This window comes from Magnolia sinica, chromosome 11 (assembly GCF_029962835.1).
Source record: "Magnolia sinica isolate HGM2019 chromosome 11, MsV1, whole genome shotgun sequence".
Lineage (NCBI taxonomy): Eukaryota > Viridiplantae > Streptophyta > Magnoliopsida > Magnoliales > Magnoliaceae > Magnolia > Magnolia sinica.
In genome coordinates, this window is record NC_080583.1 from 13,602,464 (window position 1) to 13,626,642 (window position 24,179).

Here is a 24,179-nt window from a genome sequence, read left to right on the forward strand (position 1 = left end):
CACAGGATGAACGGCCCAGATCCTACAAGGGGCACATGCCCCTGAAAGGCCATAAGAAATTTGAGCTGATGAAAATAAAAGCTGGCAAAAGGAAGCTCCATAGAGATATAAACACAAACTAATTCAACAACAGAAAAAAGAATCACCACCTACAACTTACCCTACAACCCTTTTATTCTTAGCATTTTGCCTTTGAAAATATACGATATTAAAACAAGAAAAAAAAAAAAAAGAGAGGAAAGAAAGAAAGGTTGCAGCATATAACCAGTTGTAGGTTAACATACCAACCGTTTTCATCCTTGCAGTAACAGCTTTAATATTTTAGGGGCAAAACTGAAAACCAAAATTCTGAAGGCATAAAAAATAAAAAGTAAGGGTTGCATCAGACAACCGGATGTAGGTGATCATGCCCGTGATGAATCAGTAAAAGGCACTTGCATAACTAAATGTTCTCATTAAGTAACCATATCGAATAACTGAATAAACAAGGATCTTCTGCTTATAAACGAGAAGAGAGTCCACATGATTAAGGACTGATAGAAGTGGTAGAGAATGCAAAAATACCATCGCTGGCAAAAACTTACTTGCCATACCCATACAAGCAAAAACGAAAATGAAATGCCAGCAATATGCTGCACCCAAGCAGACATCCACAAACAGCATTTTCTTCAATCAGTCGCCTCATTTGAAGCGCAGTTTGAAAACTCAATGACTCAGTCGGCTGAGTCGACCTGACAAGATTTTGAACTGGGTCTTTAGGAAATTTGGTTCTGGCCATGACTCGGCCTTGACTCAAGAGGCCTCATCAAGTTGACTCGATAACTCGGTGGACTTGACAAGACTCATGGTGACTCATGCAGAGTCACTTGCCCTGACAAGTTGGGATGCAACAAAATCTAAAAAGAACAGTTTCTTTTTTTTTTACACACGCGCACACACCCTCACACACTCACACTGGTGGAATTTCACCACCTATGGGTACTCGAACCCTTGACCGGGAGTTGCAACTCCTAAGAGTCTACCACCCGAGCAAGAGTAAGGACCCTAAAAAGAACAGTTGCTCCCAATGTCTGATCCTCTCACTCAACACTCCCCACCAGCAAACTGGGCATGACTTTGTTATCTAGTATCTTATTTTTTTAATAGTCATGTAATTATTTTAAATATCCACTACTACTAAAAGTTTTAATCTATATTTATTAACCATCACATCGAGTCAACCCAAACTGGATGAATATCAAGATGAGTTGAGTCGAAGACATGTTACTTTTGATGATATCATGTTGACACTTCACCCACGCATACCATTGAGCCTCATGTGGCATTCGGAAGTGTCAGCATGTTTGGCCCCCACCATGAGGGTAAACATATACAAGAATAGGACAGCCCACTCATCAGGGAAGCCACACAGGTACATTGAATGTCGACTGCGAGTTGTTTAAACCGAAGAACTGCTCATTCTTTTTGTATAGGATAAGGTGGGCCAGCCCAAGTATTACATATATTCATATTCATTGTGGGATCCACCTTATGCACATGCCAGATGCCCCCACACACTTGACAGTTTGGCATGTCTACTGCTTGCAGATGTGCACGTAGAGGGTGCCTCTGTGAGGGAGCAAACTCTGTAAGATAATCACAAACACTACTTAAAAACCCAAAGAGAAAAAGGAAAAAAAAAAAAACAAAAAACAACAAAAAAAAATAAAGAGCAAGAGGGATGATCCTAATCACATTTCCTCTAGTTTTTGACAATTATAAACCAGTGTTTCAAATGGTGCCCGTAGCGTAGTGTGGCTGTAGCGCTACGTAGCTTCTTAAATAGCGTAAATCCCCTATAGTGTAGGCTATAGGGGTTGTAGCGCACGCTACAGCTACATAGCGCGTAGCGTACGTAGCGTAAGCTACAATGTATTTTTTTACTATTTTATTTTTTATTATTATTATTTTCATGTTTTCCTTGCATCTAATGTTGGGGAATGTGACACTTGTATTGTACTTGATACTTTTTAACCTATGGGATTTTTATTTCTTTTCATAATTGTGACTTGTGGTTTCAATTAGACATTATTAATTAAAGTGCTTTCCTTAGAAAGTTGTTGATGTGATAATTATTTGATTTAGCTTATATATGTGAATTGGCTTTTGATAAATAATAACTAATAATTTGTTTGAACGTGTTTATAATTGATAAAATGAATCACCTTTTAGGCATTTATATATTTTTTTTTCTTTTTTCCATTATTTATTATATTTGTCCTATTTTTAAATTAAAAAATATAAGTATCGTGTAGCTTACACTACATGCTACGTATTTACGCTACATGCTATAGAGGGTTGAGCACTACACATCACGCTACCACTATTTAAAACACTGTTGTAAACACCTCCAACTGGGGTTTGGATTATTGCGAGTACCTCCCTCTGCTAGAGAGGTTTTAAGAAATCTGCACTGAATGACAAAAAATACCATCAACTTAGGAGTTTGTTTTGCCCGCATGTGGGGCCCACCATTATGTAGAACGGTACCCAACCCGTCCAGCAAGGTCCTCACCATAAAAATATTGAACAACACAAAAGTCAGGCTAATCCAATTATCAAGTTGGCCACACCCACACAAAACCTAGAATTTACATAGCAGTCCACTTGATGGTTGGATCAGCCTGATTTTTGGGGTTTCCCATCTTTACAGTGGACTGACCATGCTGAATGGGTTGGAAACATATACACACTATTGTAGGCCCATGTGTCTCCAACAGTCAATTTCTCACAGGTCACACAGTGCTAATAGACCGGGTGGACAAATTTGTAATGAATCTGTAACCTAGAGGGGAGGCGTTTGCAATTATCAGAAACCAATCAAGAGGTGTTTACAATTATCCAAAAAGAAAAAAGGAAGAAGAAGAAGAAGAGGGGAACTTCCAACCTAAGGGCCTGTTTGATTCAACTCCCAAATGAGAACGACAAGGGATGAGGCCCAACCTGGTCATATCTCGTGGAGGTGCTCTTCGCATCCCACAAAATGTGAATGGGCACCACCTGCAGAATCAGGCTCAAAATTGGACACACCAGCTGCACGCAGCAGGTTGGAATAAATTCCTAGAGCGTTCCAAACAGACCCCAGATCCTAAACTAGTGTTGGAAAGACCCAGTATGGACAAATTAGCATTAGGGGAAAAAATAATTCTGTTTATCGCCAACAAGAAAAATGAAACACATACAATTATCAAAAGAAAAACCAGCAACTACACGGCCCAAGTGGTAAACCAAACCACGAGAAAAGATTAAACTACTCAATTTTTGTATACAACAACAGGAAGACTCGTGTTAAAAGAGGAAACTAAGCAATTATGTATACAACAAATGGAAAAGAAAAGAAAAGAAAATGTTAGGTACCATAACAATATTCCGTACATCTCATCACGAGTGCAAAATCATACCTTTATGACTTGGCTGCTGTCCTTTCTTGTAGTTTAGACCTGATATGATCATCATAGTAGCTCTTTGGAATTTTACCACCATTTATATTCCTACATCATCAAATCCTTGCAGGGGCTGATGCTGTCAATATCTTATTGTCTTTCTCTTCTGCTGCTAAAGGATAGGAGGGAATTCCCCCCCACATCCTACTGAGCTATTACACCTTCATAGATGCAAGGGTGGATGGGACCGAATCAAGTTGCAGGCTGTGCACCAGTCCATGCACTGTTCTCATCATTGATCTTGTTTGCCATAGTATTACGGTTATGTTGGACGTAGGATATGCCGGACCAAATCACACGAATGAGTAGGATACTGACATACACTACAGTCCCGAGTGTGCATACCACCTAGAGGAGATGTGATGAACAAGTGGAAACATGTTAGATAAGTGAATGTTATCAACCCCATGAAACTACTGGACTATAGTTGTACAAATCACAAATGTGAAGCAGCAGCTGATTTGGGTGCAGAAGCAGGGAAGCATCTCTTCTAAAATGTTAACAAGTATAAACAGCTAGGATGCAGAGGTGTGCCAAGTCCGAAGCGTGATTTGGAGAACTGAGATAGACAAGCTAGGATACGGAGTGGGAGCATCAGGTCTGGAGCATGATTTGGAGAGCTGAGATAGACAAGGAGAGGATTAACAGCTAGGACGCGGAGTGGGAGCGCCAAGAACAAAGTGTGATTTGGAGAACAAGAATAGACAATGGCAAGGATTAATAGCCAGGATGGGGGAGCACCAAGTCCAAAGCGCGATTTGAAGCAGGAGCAGCTACTATTTAGAAGAATTGTGCAGCCAAGTTCTAGAAACTATACGAGGACATGTCAATGTAATCAGAGTCTTATGATCTTTTCTTTTATTTTCTTAAGTCAGTTTACAAATTAGAAGTTCGAAACCACAGTTCAAAGTTTACATAGACGTATAAAGATACACCTTGTTTAATGGCCTCACATTCGCTCAGAAGAAACTGTAAACATTGAGAAATTAGAACATCTTGACATCTCCTATTCATCTTAGCAGAATCCAAATTTAATGTACCATTTATATATAGTTTTGGGATATTTTGGTTGTTTTTCCTCCAAATGAAATTTTAGCTTTAATGGATTTAAAACTGGAATAACAACACCACTATGGATCTGAGCATGGAAGGATAGAAAAGAAAGTTTCCTCCAACACTTCTGAGAAGTGGCCACCTTCATGGTTAAAAGACTCGGCGATTCGACTTGACCTCTTCAGCCCTGGGTTGAGCCGCAAATCACCCAAGTCGGTGCTGAATTGGCCTGACTCACCCGAGTCGGGGGTGACTAGGGATATCAAACTGGATCAGGTCCAACTGAGTAAAGTCGACTTGGTCGAGTTGCATTAGACTCATCCAAGTCTCAAAACCATGGCTGCCTTCCATGCTCCAGCAAGACAGGCATGGCCTCTATGTTCACAAATTCTATTACCACTTGTCTTCATAGAAGACAATATATCTATGTTAAAGATCCTTTAGTCCATCGATTGAGAGAATGAGGCAGGCCCACGGCCCACCTAGGCCCGCAACCCATCGTAAGGCCCAAGTACATGTGCTGATTTTTTACTATTTATTTATATATTTGTAGCCTGAATATCAAGATTTGCAATTTACCATTTGTGGAAAATATGGGGCTGAATTAAAGGTGTGATTGAAGATATGGGGAGATATGATTGAAGATATATAAGCTAATTTGAAGATGTGGTTGAACATTTAGAGGATATTGATTTCCTAGATTTGTTTTTTACTATTATTAGGCTTTTACCATCTTAGGTAGATTAGATTGAAATCAATCTCTTAATTGGGGAGATTCTCATTAAAGATTCATTTATGGTCTATAAAAGGAGTAGTGGTGTAGGAGGCAGACATTCCAAAATTTTCGAAGTGCGAGTTTTCTTAAGTTTTGTAAGAAGAAGTCCGATATCCATAAAGTATCCATCCCATTCTACTCAAATATTTTTGTGGGTGTATTTTTGTCCATTTATTTGCAATTCGAGTGTAAACATATGATTGACTTGAGAATTGGGTTGTACCATTTTGGTATCAAAGTGGGTCATCTTTGAGGATTTTTTAGTCTACCTCATGTCATAATGGCATTAAAATGGGTGACATAGGAAGAGTTTGTGCAAATAGTTCAATTGATCTACGCACTTACTGAGCAAGTAGATCAACTTACACATACGGTAGGCAATCTCACTAATCAAGTGAAAGAGCTACGACGTGGAGGGAATCCGAAGACCAAAGTTGGAGAATGTGGACACGTAAGGAAAGGTTTTGATCAAGGTCCTAACCAACAATGAGCAGCCTCAACTTGTGAAAACACCAATGACTGAATCATTCAGTAGTTAGAACGTGAAAGAGAACCCAGAATAAAGGTAGACATTCCGAAATTCCATGGTCGGTTGCACGTTAACGACATCATCAATTGCTTGATAAAGGTGGAAAAGGTGTTTTAAGTACAAGGAAATTGCGGATAATCGAAAGGTGAAATTGGTAGCTATAAAGTTTTCCTTATCATGCGTAAGCATGATGGGATCATCCACAAGCAGAATGAATTCGTCAAGATAAGAAGAAAATAAATTCTTGGGAAAAGATGAAAAGGAAGCTAAAAAGGAAGTTCCTACTTGCTACTTACGCCAGTGACCTCTATTAAAGATGTCACAATCAACGTTAAATATGTCACAATCAACCTAAGAGTTCCATACATTGATATCATGGGCGAGGTTTTATAAGCATGAATACCAAAAGATTTCAAGATATCTTAATAGTTTTAACCCAATATCATAAATAAATTAGCTTTCAAAAATGTATTTCAAATGCCTAATGCATATACACTTGCATTGAAAGCCAATGAGATAATTAATTGGGGACTAGGGCGACAATTTAGCACCCCACGAAGGCCGTCATCAATGACAGGGCAACATGCTAACTTCTTGTGATAGCAACCACAAGACCTTCCATAAGCCGATGGACAATGGGCCAATGTCTAGTAATGAAGCCAAGCCCCAACCCAGGAGGAGGTGGGCATGGACGAGGAGCTAGTGCACTCAAGATGTGACAAAGCAACACTTTCTTCATGTTCTTTAAGTGTGGGACATTGCTCTTTTCACAGTCTTGAACATCAATCCACAATTAAAGTAAATTTGACCGATGAAGGAGAAAATGTTGAAGACACTCCCGATTGCATGCAAACAAAATTTAAAGTGAACAGAATATGACGAACATGCATATGAAGATGAGGTGCATGTTGAAGAAGATGTAGTGGTATGTATGGTGATAGGGGAGAGCAAGTGGTTATCCATCAGACTATGGTATCAACGCCTTGAGCGGTTGATGAAGGGCAATGATTGTGACACAATATCTTCCACGCCACTTCTAGTGGAGAGATATACGCAATTTTGGTAGATGGCGAAAGCAGTGAAACATTGTCTCACACGAAATGGTGGATAAATTAAAACTTAAAAAACATAAGCATCCGCAACCATATCAGACTCGTGGATTCAAGAAAGTGTGAGAAATTTTTGTTAACAACAAGTGCTTAGTTTCCTTTTCTATTGGATCTAAGTACATGGATGAGGTGTGGTGTGATGTGGTATGGATGCATGCCACATCTTGTTAAGGAGACCATGACTGTGGGACCAAGATATGGTGCATTTGACTCAAGTCAACACATATTCCTTTATCAAGGATAGTGTTAATATCACATTGCACTTAATGAAACATCTTCCAACACCCAAATCTAATAAAGAGGAGGGTCAAAATCACTAAGTGTGCAAAAGAGGAAAGCAAGGAAACTAGCATCATTTGTCTTGATCACTAAAGAAGACACGAAGCAGTCTGATGTCCTGCCTCCTATTCAAAAGTTCCTTCATGAATGTGAAGATGGAGCCCAAAGAATTCCTAGCTGAACTTCCTCCTATGAGGAACATTTAGCACCACATTAATTTAGCGTCAGGCTCGAATCCACCGATAGGTTACTGCGTTGCTACAAAAGGGTTTATTTTGGAAAAGCATGTCAGCATGTGTTGTTACTACACTATTAACCCATAAAAAAGATGGATCTTAGAGGATGTGCATGGACAGTCATGCAATCAACCAAATTACTATCAAGTACTGGTTTCCTATTCCTCGCTTGGACGATATGCTAGACATGTTGCACGAAGCAAAGGTCATTTCAAAGATCAACCTGAGGAGCAAATATACGTAATTGGCCCGAGATGAGTGGAAGACCGCATTTAAGACTCAATAACTGGGTTGCACCATTTTATATCAAAGCTGGTGATTGTTAGGGAACCATTGACTCTACATCATCTCCTAATGGCTTCGAAGGGGGTGACATAGTAAATGTTTGTGCAGGTAATCCAATTGATCTATGCACTCACAGAGCAAGTAAATCAACTCACGCATGCAGTAGGCAATCTCTCACTAATCAAGTGAAGGAGCTCCTGCGGTGAGGGAATCCGGAGACTGAAGTTGAAGTACGTGAACATGTAGGGGAAGGTCCCACAAAGGCCCTAACCAATAATGGGCAGCCTCGGCTTATGAAGAAACCAATGATCAAATCCTTCGATTGTTGGAACATGATAAAGAATCCAAAAATATGGTAGAAATTCCGAAAACGACAAAGAGATCCATGGAGTCAACGGAAAAGTTGACATTCGAAGTGATCAATGTATTAACGTTGGACCTACACTTGAATTCACAAATGGAACAATTGATGGATCCACTAATAATAGCAATCACATTGATAGATATGCAAATAGGTCTCAACACTTAAATTAAAGTACCTTTGCAAAAGATGATTGTGGCACAAAAAACGGGGCAAGGAATCTGTTGGCCATCTCTTTTTGAGGCATCTATTTTCTTCAGAGGTTTGGGCACATATTTTGTAGTTTTTGGGTTCTTCTTGGGTTTTTCCTTCCTCAATTGAGGACCTCTTTAGACAATGGCATAATAGTGGTCAAGAGAACTTGGGTAAGAAGAAGTGGAGGCTATTTCTCTTAGCAGGCTTGTGGGCCGTTTGGAAAGAGAGGAACTCAAGATGCTTTTGGAATTCTGACAGTAACCTAGGAAGGATGTTCCTCATTGTCAAATGCTTGGTTGCAGATTGGGTGTTGGCTTCCTGTTCTGGTGCCTCGCAGGTGTTTTTCTGTTTTGTTCTTTGTGTTCTTTCAGTTTAGCCGTCTCTTAATAAATTAATTTTTATCATTCAAGGGGGGGAGTCCATGAAGAACTTCAAAATTACAACAACGAAGTTGGCACCCACAAAAGTGCAAGTGAAAGGGACAGCATCTATAGTGGACTCCAACAAAGGTTGTATCAAGCCAACATTTAGGGTCGCACCACCGGCTTCCACCAAAGAAGAAGATTCATCATAGAGGAAGTATAAGTCCGAAGGTTGAGATTGGGTTCCAACTCAAGGACAAGTTCTTTCATAGCCGAGGAGAATTGATGCAGGCCCACAACCCATCATAGGGCCCAACATGTACAGAATTGGGAGTAATTACTTATAGATTTGGCATATAAATATCAATATTTGCTATTTACCATTTGTAGAAAATATTGGGCTGATTTAAGGGTGTGATTCAAGATATGGGGCGATATGATTGAAGACATATGGGCTAATTTGAAGATGTGATTGAAGATCTGGAGGATTATTTCCTAGATTTGCTTTTAGTATTATTTGGCTTTTACCATCTTAGGTAGATTAGATTGATTTGAAATCAATCTCTTAGTTGGGGGGAATTTTTATTGGAGATTCATTTAGGGCCTATTAAAGGAGCAATGTTGTAGGAGGGAGGCATTCCAAAATTTTCTAAGTGTGAGTTTTCTTTAGTTTTGTAAGAAAAAAAAAAATTTAATATTAGTTTCGTAAGAAAAAAAATTAATTTCTCAATATTCTTGTGAGTGTACGCTTGTCCATTTCTTTACATTTGGGTATAGAGATCTCATTGACTCAATAACCGGGTTGCACTAGAGAACATGAGTTTTCACAATTGAGTTCGTAGGAAACTTCTGAACAATAAACAAAAGGTTGCATAAGGTTTTCACATATTTGGAGATTATACAGATGCACTTGACTGTGGCATTCAAACAGAATATTCTGCAGGATATAATTCTGAATCCACGAACTCGACCTTAAGGAATCAGTGGCACTCAAACAAGAACCTAAAAGACGGAAACTGTTCAAGAAATTGTAATTAATATATATATATATATATATATATATATATATATATATATATATATATATATCTCTGAGAGATCTCCTGTACCTTCTACACGAATACGAACCGTGTCTATGCATGCATGGGTGAATTTTCAATGAAGAACACGCTACCTCAAGGAATGCCTTCACAACCCATAGACATGCCAATGTTAGGACCCCATTAACTGAAAACCGCACCTGTACACAGTCAGGAAAGGATGATCGTAAGGACAAATGAATAAATCTGTTACTTCAGTTGGAGTTTCAATTAGCAGAAAGTATGACTTGTAGAACAAAAATAAATAAAATAAAGACAAGCCCACTAATTTGTAATCTAAGAGATTATATAGATGCAATTTGATTTCGATTTGAATATAGAAATTGGTCAACCAATTGGAGTTATCCAAGAAGCTCTATAGGAGATCGGCAGACTGCACAGAGGAAAATAGGTAAACATGTTGTGGTAGTTTTGTTCCCTTTTCCCATGATTAACTGGTAAGGGAACTACAGGTCAGATTCCCCATCTACGGAAGATATTAGTAGGCCTTCTGTTCTGTAAGGGGACCCTGCACTTGCTTTTCTACTAGATCCCATGCATGGTTAAATCCCATCATAATGTCATAAAAACCAATGGCTGAAACCATAGTGGCTGGCTGTTACATTGATCAATTTATTTTTTAGAAGTTATTTCTTTAATTTATAATGGGCATCACAAACTGAGGTTTGGTAATATAGTAGCTGTCATCAATTAATATTTCTGAACACGCACATGCAAGCACGCATGTGCCCGCCAGCCTGAACACACATGCCTGCCCCCAGACACAAGCGCACTCACATATGCTTGCAGGCACACCAACCACATACGTCATCTAAGCCTCATGTTGTTCTATCATTCCACCCTATCAAGGACCATATCTTTGGTTAAACCATAGTTCTTCAAAAAAATCTTTCTACATCCACCCACGTCTTTTGGGTCTTCCCTTTGCCCTTTTATAGCCTTCAACTTGAACCCACTCCAAAATTAACACAGTTCTTGCCCTCCAATACACATGGCCAAACCATCTATGTCTACTTTCCCTAATCTTATTACCTATTGGGACTACTTCTAACTTTCCCTCAAACAAGTTCATTCACAATTCAACCCATCTCGCCATCCTCATTTCAGCTTACACTCAACATCCTCATTTCAGCTACCTCCCACCCACGTCTTTTGGGCCTCATCCTTGCCCTTTTATAACCTTCAACTTGAACTAACTCGCTCCTAACCAATGTAGCCCTTGGCCTCCAATACACATGGCCGAACCATCTAAGTCTAGTTCCCTCATCTTATTACCTATTGGAACCACTCTTAACTTCCCACGAATGAATTCATCTACAATTCTATCCTTTCTCATCTTGCCATTCATCCATCTCAACATCCTAATTTCAGCTACATTCATTATGTGAACGTGTTGTTCCTTGAATGCCCAATATTTTGTCCCATAAAGCATGATTAGTCTTATAGCCATCCCATAAAATCTCCTAATTGATTCGATTAGTATGAGTTGGTCACATAAAACTCCAGAATTTCCACTGCCTCCACTCAGTTTCAATTCTATGAGTAACATCCTTCTCAATTTCTTTGTTCTCATGAATTGTTCAAAAGTAGTTATTGTAGGGTAATTCTTGGCCATCAGTCTTGAATAATTCCTCATTTCCACTCTTATTGCACTAAAAATGCATTTCATATACTATATTTGATTCTGGGTAATTTTAAAACCTTTAGAGTCTAAAGCATCCCGCTATAGTTTTAGCTTTGCATCTACCCCCTCCCTCGTCTCATCAATCAAAACTATGTCATTTGCAAACAACATACACCACAGCCCACAAGCACTGTTCAGAGCATTAGTATCAACATGTATCGATGACTTGGGGTATGGAAACATTTATCGATGTGGTTGATAGTATCACAGATCACGGGTAAAATATTGCTCTCTACGGGAATCATTGGGGAAACGTTGGGAAAAGGTAGTATTTTTTAGTGAAACTTCAGGAGATGTTAAAAAACACATGTTGACACACTTAGGTCTCAAAATATTATAAAAACAACTATACATAATAGGTTTCCATTTTATAGGGGCCAATACAGGCAATGTCAAACAAAGCAATGCAATGATCTAGTCAGAGACAATATTTAAAAGTTCTAATAGGAGACGTAGCAAGGACACATTCCTTAGTCCACTGAATATGCTTCCCAATGACCACCATAAGATAGATCGAGTACTTAAAGTCCCAATCAATATCATATACCTTTCCCTGTCAATCTGACACATAGGGTTGTCCATGGGCTGGACTGGCCTGTTGGGCTTTCAGGCTTGGCCCACTTCAGACCTAGCTTGGGTTGAAATGCTAGGCCCGAAGGCCGTGTCCGAGCCTAAAAGCATGTTTATTAATTGGTTCGAGTTTTGGCTGTTTATTAGAGCCCGACAGCTGACCTGGCTGGCCCATTCAAGGTTTCAATGGCATTTTTGTCAATATCGTATATGATTGGCCACACCTAGTGAACAACCCAAATATTGCACGAAAGAGGGTAGCCAGCTTGAGCTAGAGCTAGAGTAGGGCCCAGGCCATGCATAACCATCATGTTTGGAGCTCAGGCCTATTTGTTTTGGTCCATCACGAGTCTGGGCTAGGCTCAAGCCTAGGTTTTACTTTATGGGCCAGGCTTGGACAGACCTTGGCCTGGGCTGAACCCAGTCGGTTGACAAGCCTGCTTACACATGACACCAACCACCCCAAGCATCCTAAGCACTCAAGCCAGTCATTCAACACAATGATGCCATCCAACATTTCTCTCTTCTTGATGACAGCTCCTCAGATTTTTTTTTTTTTTTTTTTACCGGAGGGTAACACTCAGATTGAGAAGTGAGAAATGATATGACTAATCACCTCTTAGATCTTGTCATAAGGATCTTTGCAAGGATTTTATATGCACTTTCGACGAGATTTATCAATTTAAAATCTTTGATTTACATTGCTGCTCCAATTTTTGAAACAAGCTCATTATGATCATCGTAGTTTTCTTTTAGGGCATGTTTGGATACATAGAATCCAAGGCAAAAGAAAGGAGGAGGAGAAAACAATATTTATCTAATGATGATTTCCATGAGAATTAATGAAACATGGATTCCACTTTTTAGTAGATAGCAAGTGGCAATCTCATATTCCTAATTCCTCTCACAATTCACCTAGTTTCTGATGTAGAGCGGGTCGCGGACAGTTTCATGACCAAGATGGATCAGAAAAGGCCCGGTCGACGACAGAAGTGATATGGACTGTCGGACATTAGATCGGGCGTATCTCACAATCCGAAATGAGTTATTGGGCGTAAAATATATGATTTTGGGGTAGAACGAGCTACTTTAGCCAACCAACCCAGCTACACTGGGTTGCGCAAGCCGGATTTGCGAAATACCCCCGGATCAACGGTCGTTTCCCTAGTTTAATTCCATTTTTACTATAAATAGTAAGTTTTAGTTTGACTATAACTCTTCATCCATTGGGCTTTAGGAGTTGTGTCCAACATGAAAAGTGCTTAGAATAATTAGGAGAACGGTTTGGTGAAGCCAAATAGGACACTAACTATTTTTGGCCGAAAACCTTGCGCACTAGTAGACATCACAACCGTCTATAAATAGTAAGTTTGCTATTTATAGTAAGTGGCGAATTTTAGGAGTTTTAGTTGTAGTTTGTTTCTGATTTCTCTCTCATTGCTTGGTATCCCTATTTAAAGGGTTGTGAACTCGTTTATTTCATTAATCAATCAATTTCGAATTTTATAGAATTTATTTTTTATTTTGCTTGCTTTCTTTCTCGTGGATTCGAGAAGCCACTGTGATGAGTCCAGAGAAGTTTCGTGGATTCGGGAGAGTTATCCTCTTGAGGAAGACGGTGCTCGACCTCATCACGTTCATCCCTGCGTCAATTGGTATCAATGCGAGGATTCCCCTCGGGCCGATGGCAAACAACGAAGGTATGAGCCAAAATCCTGTGGACAGTGATCCAGGGATTCGTGATCTTGCAGAAGGAATGAAAGCTTTCCACCGGGAGAGTCAGTTGACCATGCAAGGGCTGCAGGCAACCCTCGACTGTCTTGCGGATGCGCTACTTCCGCCCCGAGCCCTAGGCGGTGCTCCGCCACCTATGATTGTTCCACCACCCGTAGTTGTTGTACAACACAACCCCGATTTCCGTAGAGCACTACCAGTGGCAAACCTTAGGGCTACACCAGATAATTCAAGTTCTAGCGACGAGGACCTTAATGAAGGTTTTGCCCGATGACCAATCCATGAAGGCGATCATCTAGATCGTGCTGAAAGGGACTATCGAGGTAAGGCTGAACTTCCTACTTTTAATGGTTTATTGCACATAGAAGATTTCCTCGATTGGCTAGCCGAAGTAGAGAGATATTTTGATTATATGAACGTGTCAAATCATAAAAAGGTTAAATTGGTAGCGTTTAAATTAAAATCTGATGCTTCTGCATGGTGGGAGCAATTACAACTCTCACGAACCCACCAGAACAAGGTGCCCATCTCATCATGGCCACGAATGAGACGTCTTCTTCAATCATGATTTCTCTCCAGTGATTATGAGTAGATGTTATTCCATCAATACCAGAATTGCCGACAAGGAAATTGAACTGTCACAGATTACACTGAAGAATTTCAGCAGTTGGCAACACGAAACGATCTGTCAGAATCTAAGTCACAGAAGGTGGCACGATTTATAGATGGGTTGCGACCGACAATTCAGGACCGAGTTCAGATGTACCCAGTCAGGAAGCAGTTCAATTGGCAGGTAAGGTAGAAACGCAGCTTGCGAGGGTTCCTGCTCAGCCTTATCCTTTAACTCGACCCCCCACGACAGGTCCCACACAAGATCCAGTACTGGCATGAGGAAAAGAACCGGTAGGAGAACATCCTCAACCTCCTGCAACCGCAAGCTATGATACGGGGAACAACTCATTCAGACCTCAACGTGCAGCACCCACAACAGCGGGCCCGAGTAGGATTCTAAATCCTTATGCTCGGCCAAGGTCGAACAATTGTTACCGCTGTGGCCAACCGGGCCACTTATCAAAACAACTGTCCTCAACATCCCACGGCACACTTGACCACAAACGAAGGGGGCACTGAATGTGAGGTCGCAGAAGAAGACCCTGACTTTGATGAACATGAACAAGCCACTGAGGATATAACAAATGACGATGAAGTGACGGAAGAGGATCGTGGCGAATCTCTACTTGTGAAGCGATTACTATATACCCCACAGAATAAATTACTTCCACAACGACACAATATATTCCGTTCGCGGTGCACTGTCAACGGAAAGGTCTGTGATGTGATCATAGACAGTGGTAGTAGCGAGAACATCGTCTCAAGAGTAATGGTGGACAAGTTGCAACTACCAACGACAAAACATTCTTCCCCGTACTCAATTGGTTAGATAAAAAGGTGAACGAGATCAAGGTAACTGAACAATGCACTATCTTGTTTTCAATTGGAAAAAATTATAAGGATCAAATACTTTGTGACATGGTCGATATGGAAGCATACCATATGTTACTCGGTCGGCCCTGTCAGTCGGACCGTGATGTGACCCATCAAGGACAAGACAATGTCTATATATTCGTCAATGATAGTCGAAAAATAATCATTGCCCCTATGGCACCAGAGAACCACCCTGAAGCCTCTAAAGTGGAGGAGAGTTCCCTCTTGACCATTCGGGATTTCATGGAGGAATACAAGGAAACTGGCGAGGCATATGCCATAGTGATGAAGGGTGAGGAATCGGAACCCTCAAATATTCCTCCAAGATTAAGACTATTGCTAAACGAATTCAAAGAAGTTTGGCCTAAAGATTTACCTGATGGATTGCCCTCCATGAGGAACATTCAACATCATATAAACCTCGTCCCTGAGGCTAATCTGCCCAACTGCCCTCATTATCAGATGAGTCTGAAGGAGTAAGATACTTCAGGAGCAAGTGGAGGAATTGATCCGTAAAGGTCTCTTGAGAGAAAGCATGAACCCATGTGTCGTACCAGCGTTATTAAAGCCAAAAAAAATATGGAAGCTGGCACATGTGTGTCGACAGCAGGGCAATCAACAAAATTACCATCAAATATCGGTTCTCAATCCCGCGGTTGGACGACATGCTCAATATGCTAAAGGGGGCTAAGGTGTTCTCTAAACTAGACATGAGGAGCGGGTACCATTAGATTCGTATCCGATCCGGTGATGAATGGAAAATGGCATTTAAGACCAAGGAAGGGTTGTATGAGCGGTTGCTCATGCCCTTCGGTCTATCGAACATACCAAGTACTTTTATGCGTTCGATGAATCAAGTTCTAAAATCATTCACTAGCTGATTTGTGGTAGTATATTTTGATGACATACTGATATATAGCCAGGATGAGACGAAGCACAGGAAACATCTCAGGCAGGTGCTACAGGTCCTATAAATTAACAAGTTGTACCTCAACTTGAAAAAGTGTAGCGTTTTTAACGGACAGCCTGTTGTTTCTAGGATTTGTTATAACGTCCACAGGCATCCGTATGGAAAACGAAAAGGTACGAGCCATTAAGGAATGACTGATCCCGACAAACATTCATAAGGTGAGGAGTTTTCACGGGTTGGCGACCTTCTATCGTCAATTCGTGCAAAATTTTAGCACAATAGTCGCACCTATTACAGATTGCATGAAAAAAACACCGTTTCAGTGGACCGATGAAGTTGACAAGAGCTTTCATGAGATCAACCATCATTTGTCCATAACACTGGTCTTGGTGCTTCCTAATTTCGGCAAGCTGTTTGAGGTTGAGTGCGATGCTTCATACGTCGGAATTGGGGGAGTATTATCACAAGAAGGCAAGCTGGTAGCCTTCTACAGCAAGAAGCTCAGCGAGCCCGAAAAAAGTAGTCGACATATATAAGACCCGTGTCCTAATCCGTACCGTTCTGTTGGCTTCCGCGGTCCTTTCGATCGAATTCCGGCAATCCTCGACCCGTATTCGATGTTTGCGCACTATCCTAAACCGGGTCCCGCATACCGAAGTCGGTTCGAACCGAAACTTGTATCTTAGCGACCGCGTCGTCGCCGCGGTTCTAACATCGCAACTCGCGCACCGAACCGATACCCAGGTCAGAAGATGTGGGCCCATGTTCATTTCGAGAAAAAACGCTGCGCGTTGCAAACTTCGAAGGAATCTCTACGACATGTCCCATCAATCAATCAATCAAGTCAAGTCACTCTATACCCCTAAGTACAACAACCCACCCCTCTTTTTCCACAAGTCAACCCTCTCTCTCCCTACCCATTCCTTTTTTTCCAAAATTCAAATACAACCATACCTCTTTTACAAAATTTTCAAACAAACTCATCACTCCATCACCTCTTATCATTCCCATTACCTCACTCTCTCTCATTTCTCAAATCTCCCAAGTAACCCCAAAACTTCATACGTCTAAACATTCTCTCCCAAGCCTAGTGTGGCCCACCCTCTCATCCCTCATCCCCACCATCAAAACCCCATCAACCTCCATCAAAGATGAAGGCGAGGAGCTTAGGAGCCTAAGGGAGCAAGGAAAAGGCCTAAAGGTGGGTGATCCTCCATTAATTTCAATTTTTAAGGGCCTACTTGTTATGGGACCCATTTGATGTATGTGTTGTATCCATGAGGGGCCCACAGTGGCGGGGTCTCTCTCTCTCTCTCTCTCTCTCTCTCTCTCTCTCTCTGAATGGTGATGATGATGAAGGGGTGAGTGTGGCCCACCATGAATCACATATTTCATGTGGGACCCATCGGATGAGTGTGTTGGATCTACGCCATCCAGCCCATTAGCGGGCCCGAATGGAAGGAAAACACAAGTATCAGGTGAGCCACGGACATGTGGGACCCACCATGATGCCCTGTTTATCCATGCGTGTAAACAGCAGTGCGTGTACTGACATGGGAGTGTACTAACGAGCTAACATGGAGTGCGTGTACTGACATGGGAGTGTACTAACGAGCTAACAAAAAAAAAAAGAAGGAAATGGTGGGCCACTCATGCAGGCCCCACCTTGATGTATGTACTCAATCCAAGCCGTCCATCCTTTCCTTCAGATCATTTTAGGCGATGAGCCGAAAAATGAACTCAATCCGAGTTTCTGGTGGGCCATAGCATAGCAAACAAAGTTTTCTACCGTTGAAATACACCCTGATGTTGCCAAGGTGTCCCGTATCGGTATCGGTTGGCGTAACGGTGCCCTCCGAAACTGATACGGATACGGGGGCGTAACGGTGATACGGGGGTGTAACGGCCCGTAACGGTGCAATTTTTTTTTTTTGCCAAAAAAAATATGAAAAAATATGGATTAAATCCGAAATATTCTAAGCATTCCAAATATGCATTCATTTATAAATTGGAACATGTTTATAGTGGTGTAACGGTCCACTCTTTGGTAAGAAGTTGTATCGAACTGTCTGATTAATTTTTTAACCAGGTAATTTGAATTTGACTACAAAATTCATATATTTAATTTTTTAAATATGTAATTTATATACTTAACAACTTGATATCATTTCTCCCAATAGTTCTTTAAAAAAATGAAAGTAAATTTAGGTAGATGGCGTTGCCAATTTGAGGCTGACTTGGAGGACCAATCTATTCTCCAAATCAGCCTCAAATTCATGCCATTTATTGTGATTATCCCACTTATAAATTGGTGGACATTTATTGGATAGTAAATCATAAAAAAAAAAAAAAAAAACAAAAGGTCCTATTTTAAAAAATAAAAGTTCACAAATTAATAATTAAAACTATTCAAATAATTTGATTTTGGCATTGTGAGTTAGCAATTGCAGTCCATAATTTAATTGTCAAATTTCAAGTTAATATATGTCTCGTGTACAATTTTTTAAAGCTTGAATTATGAGGGACTCGGATGTAAAGTGCAGCACACGTGTCAAAGTTTTTTGGGCCTAACCCGTGATGAATGTGTTATATCTACACCATCCATCTATTTTGCCAAATAATTTTAGGGCATGAGCCCAAAAATGAGGTACATCCAAAGCTCAGGTAGATTGCACCATAAGAAACAACAATAATTAAACGTTCACCGTTAAAAATTTATTAGGGGCTAGAAAAGTTTTAGATCAAGTTGATACGTGTGTTTTCCCTTCATCCACGTCAATGTGACCCAATTAACAGGTTAAATTGAAAATAAACATTACAGTGGACTTTAAGTAATTTTTAATGGTGAGCCTTCTATAACCATTATTTTCTACGGTGTGGTCCACCTGAGATTTGGATATTATTAATTTTTTGAATCCAGACTTAAAATGACGTGGCAAAATGGATGGACGATATGGGTAAAATATATACATTACGGTGGCCCAATAAACATTACCGTGCGCCCTACGAATTAATTGTGAAAATCATTATCTCTGCTGCTATTTTTGGCGTGGTCCACATGATCTCTGGATATAATTTATTTTTTGGCTGGTGCTCTCAAATGATCTCTGAAAATAGATGAACGGTGTAGATGTGATAAATACATCACCGTGGAGCCGATATAACTTTGATCTCCTTTGAACCGTTCGAACAACTCGGAGCTCGAGGAGTGTCAGCGCTCGTCTTTGCGTGACACGTACCCACCGCTGCTGGAAATTTTAAAAAAAAAAGGAGAGAGAGGGAAACGAAAAGAAAAAACAGAGGGAAAGAAAGAAAAGAAAAAAAGAGGGAAAGGGGGAAAGAAGAGATTGAGAGAGAGAGGAAGAAGAAGAAGAACAGGAAGGAGAGAGAGTGAGAGAGAGAGAGGAAGAAGAAGAAGAACAGGAAGAAGCCGCGAGAAGCCGCAGCCGCAGCCGCAGCTGCTCGAGAAGAAGAAGAAGAAGAAGAAGAAGAAGAAAGAGAAGAAGAAGAAGAAGAGAAGAAAGCAAAAAAAGGTAAGGTTTTTTTTTTTTGTTTTTTTGTTTTTCGGTTGACGCTGCATGTGATTATTGTATGCACTTGTATGATACTGTGATCGTTGCCGTTACGGTCACAGAAATCCGTAACGGCCGTTTCGACCCCGTATCGCGTAACGGGTCCCACCGTTACCGTTACGTATCGGCCGTTACGGCCGATACGTAACCGATTTGGGATACCCTGGATGTTGCTGTACACCAAAACCCTTCGAATATTGGGCTTGATGGGTTGGTAATGAGCCACAGGAGCCGACGGTCGAGTCGGATCTACTTGAAGTGGGCCCCACCTATGAAAAACCGTGAGAAAACGGTTTACCAAAAAAAAAAAAAAAATGCATGCAGCAGCGCTTGCTACTGCAGTGTCAGCAGGACGCTGCCGCTCATGCGGCCATGGACGTGAAGGGGGCCAGGGAGATGGGTCCCACTTGTAGGCCCCACCATGATGTGTGTGGGACATCCACTCCGTGCATTTGGTAGGTCTCTTTTAGGACAGTGGGCCCCCCAAACATCAGCCTCATGAGAAGCTCAAGTGGCCCACATTACAGGAAACAGTTGGATGGGACGTCTGCCATTGAAACTCTTTTTGGGGCAGGAGTTTTGGATCAATATGAAATTTGTTTTTCCTCCTCAACCCAAGTCCACGTAACCTCATCAACCGGTTCGGTGGAAAATAAACAGCACAGTGGGCCCCTGGTCCACGTGACCTTATGAACAGTTTGGATGTCATATAAATTGGATGGGACGTCTGCCATTGAAACTCTTTTTGGGGCAGGAGTTTTGGATCAATATGAAATTTGTTTTTCCTCCTCAACCCAGGTCCACATGACCTCATCAACCGGTTGGGTGGAAAATAAACAGCACGGTGGGCCCCTGGTCCACGTGACCTTATGAACAGTTTGGATGTCATATAAACAGCACGGTGGGCCCCAGGTCCACGTGACCTTATGAACAGTTTGGATGTCATATAAACAGCACGGTGGGCCCCAGGTCCACGTGACCTTATGAACAGTTTGGGTGGCAATTAAACATTTCGGTGGGCCCCAGGCCCACCCCAGGTCCACATGACCTTATCAACTGGTTGGGTGGAAAACAAACATTATGGTGGGCCCCAGGTACGTGTGGCCTTATCAATAGATTGGGTGGAAAATAAACATTTCGGTGGGCCCCCATGTCTGTGTGATCTTATCCACAGTTTGGGTGGAAAATAGACATTGTGGTGGGCCCCACATGGGACCCACTAATGTATGTATTGTACCCACACCTCTCATCAATGGGGACCCCCACCATGAGGTATGTGATTTATTTATGTTGTCCATCCCTACGGGACCTACCATGATGCATGTGTTGCATCCCAACCGTCCAACCATTTTGAAAGCCCGTCTCACGGCTTGAGACTAAAAATGAGACAGATATAGGATCAAGTGGACCACCCAGTACAAAGGCAGTGGGGATTGAGCTTCTACCATTGAAATACTTTTGTAGTCACAAAAGTTTGGATTGTTAGGAAATTGTTTTTCCCTTAATCCAAGTTTGTGTGGCCCCATGACCAGATTGGATAGAAAATAAATGCTATGGTGGGCCTTAAGAATTTTAATGGTGGAAATCATTATCACCACTGTTATTTGGAGCGTGGTCCAGTTAATCTTTTGATATGATTCATGATATATATATATATGAGGCCCATGTGACTAGGCCCATCTTGATGTAATTGTGGCCCATTTCGAGGCCCACTTTGATATATATGAGGCCCATGGGTCGAGGCCCAATAGGATGTACATAAGGCCCATTGTAGTGTGATTCCCCATGGTTTATGGGTTGACCTTTATAGCAGGCTATGCCTTGGGAGCAATGATGGTTTAATGTCCACATTGTAAGGATGATGTTGGTTAAATGTCCGCATTGTCACTCTCCCTAGGGCCCATTGATAGGCCCATACCTGTAGTGCGTAGGCCATCTAGGCCCATCTTTGTTTTGAGCAGAGCCCATCACCACATAATATGCTCAGTATAGATCCATAATTCATGATCATACGCATCATACGTATACCTGATATGAGAAGTGATTGATCATAGCATATGCCTTCGGGCAGATCTTTTATGGGCTCCCTGATAGGCGGAGTTGCCCTACATGAGCGCACGGTACGCGCAGGATTGTTGCATGTCTGGTAGTGTGATTCATGCACTTGCATTTGTGTGGTTGTTGTATGCCCTAGCAACATTAGGGCCATAGCCTCCACAGACACATCGTGGGTGGCTAAATTGGATACCGAAAATATTGTTACTAAGCATCGGGGCGCCATAGATGTCCCTGGGTGAAAATCCCTAAACCCGATGGTACCAGAGGATGACTCCAACGTCGAGACCGAGTGGATATATGAGCGCACGAGGGCCGAATACCAGGAGGCCGCGTCTCCCACTGTGTCGTGGTCGGTTGGAAAGGGGTGTGGCCTTACTCACCCGAGAGTAGGGGGCAATACTAGGCTGAGTTTGACCAGCTCGTGAATGGGTCCTCTATCGACGTGTCAGATAGGTATTGGCAGAATATTGGCCAGGCAGATAGTGAGGTTTCTTACGCTCACTTGGACTGTGCAGCTAGGAGAGCGGCAGTGCCATTTGGAGTGTACTGAACCCCAGTGAATATCCAAAATGAGAACTGTACTGATATATATGATGAGGATTGGAATGCTTGACTTGCATTATGCATCGCATGGCCTTGCTATGGCCGATAGCATTCATGTTCTGCACTGCATAGCCTTGGTACGACTGATTGCATTCATATACCCATCAGCATGACTCCGCATTACTCTGACCTTATATTCTGAGCACGCTGATATTGCGCACACACTTACACCACCCTCTAAGCTTTCTATAAGCTTATGCACGATTGATGCGTGCAGGTGACGCCAGGATGCAGCCATAGTCTGCCGCAGTTGGAGCGTGCAACCGAGCTTCTGGAGTTTTTGTTACTTTCACTATATTGTATTTCCCTTTCATACGCATTGTACTCAAAGTTTTTTATCATAGTGAATTTTGTGATGGTGTTCTTGTGGTTATTGTTCATGGGTTATGCTTATACTGAACTTGAAATCATCCTTGTAGGATCCCAGGATTGGAACCTGGTGTATAGATGCCGGGAGCCGAGAATGGGGTACTACGGAGGTTGTCGGCGCCGGATTCGGCGATCGGGAATTTTGTGAGCCCGGTTTTCGAGTTTGGGGCGTGACAACATATGAGCTTGAGTTGTACCCAGTTGTTCAGGCGCTGCGACGTTGGCGACATTATCTGATTCAAAGAGAGTTTGTTCTATACACTGACCATCAAGCATTAAAGTTTATTAATCGTCAGAGTAACGGGAATCGTGTGCATGCTAGATGGGTTTCATTTTTACAGGAATTCACGTTCGTTCTGAAGCACAAGTCAGGGCAGCAGAACAAGGTGACTGATGCACTTAGCCATCGTGCATCGCTACTTGTTACGATGAGCAACGAGGTGGTCGGCTTCGACTATCTTAAGGAGTTGTATGCCGAGGACGAGGACTTCAAAGATTCTTAGATTAAGTGCCAAGAAGTTCACCCAATGACGTTCATATACAGGACATTTTCCTCTTCAAAAGGAATCAATTATGCATCCCCCAAAGTTCTCTGAGAGAGCAGGTTATTCAAGAGTTACATGGAGGTGGCCTCGATGGACACCTTGTGCGAGACAAGACGCGAGCTCCTGCGGAAGAGCGGTATTACTGGCCGCAATTGGTATATGATGTGGGAAAAGTCGTACAACGTTGTCATGTTTGTCAGACCTCTAAGGGGCAATATCAGAATACGGGCCTCTACACCCCATTATCTGTGCCTGACGGTCCTTAGGAGGATTTATCTATGGATTTCATGCTTAGTCTCCCACGAACATAATGCGGCATAGATTCAGTGTTCGTGATGGTAGATCGTTTCTTCAAGATAGCGCATTTTATCCCATGCAAAAAGACCATCGATGCACCACACGTGACGAATTTATTTTTCAGGGAGGTCGTACGGCTACACAGGGTCCCCAAGACCATTACTTCTGATCGTGACACGAAGTTCATTAGCCACTTTTGGCAGACTTTGTGAACTCGATTCGATACACGACTCCAATTCAGCAACGCCTACCATCCACAGACTAATGGGCAAACCGAGGTTGTGAATCACACATTAGGAAACCTCCTTCGCTGCATTTCAGGAGAAAAACCGAAGCAGTGGAATTTAACCTTGTCTCAAGCAAAGTTTGCATTCATGGTGAACCGCTCGACAGAGAAATCACCGTTCCAAATTATCTACGGACGAGTGCCTCGCCACACACTTGACTTGGTCCCTCTGCCCAAGCTCCCAGGCACAAGCATTGCAGCAGAACATGTGGCGACAGGATCATGGGCATCCATGCGGAGGTGCAAACCAAGCTACATGCCTCGAACGAGAAATACAAGGAACAAACAAACAAGCATCAG

At 41.8% G+C, this 24,179-nt stretch overlaps 1 protein-coding gene across 4 annotated transcripts in view; it reads right to left on the reverse strand.

Moving 5' to 3' along the window:
• Nucleotides 1-273: 273 nt before the first annotated feature.
• LOC131218850 (protein SHORT HYPOCOTYL IN WHITE LIGHT 1-like) overlaps nucleotides 274-24,179 on the reverse strand; it is a 31,099-nt gene continuing 7,193 nt past the window's right edge. The window contains exons 3-4 of one of the 4 annotated variants that reach the window (XM_058213709.1): nucleotides 9,841-9,906; nucleotides 274-348 (exon numbers count right to left, since the gene is read on the reverse strand). In XM_058213709.1, coding sequence (XP_058069692.1) covers nucleotides 322-348; nucleotides 9,841-9,906 — 93 coding nt within the window. In that variant the 3' untranslated portion in view covers nucleotides 274-321. Of the gene's footprint in view, nucleotides 349-3,262; nucleotides 3,831-9,775; nucleotides 9,907-24,179 lie in introns of those variants that run through there. The other 3 variants (XM_058213706.1, XM_058213707.1, XM_058213708.1) reach the window with 3 other exon arrangements.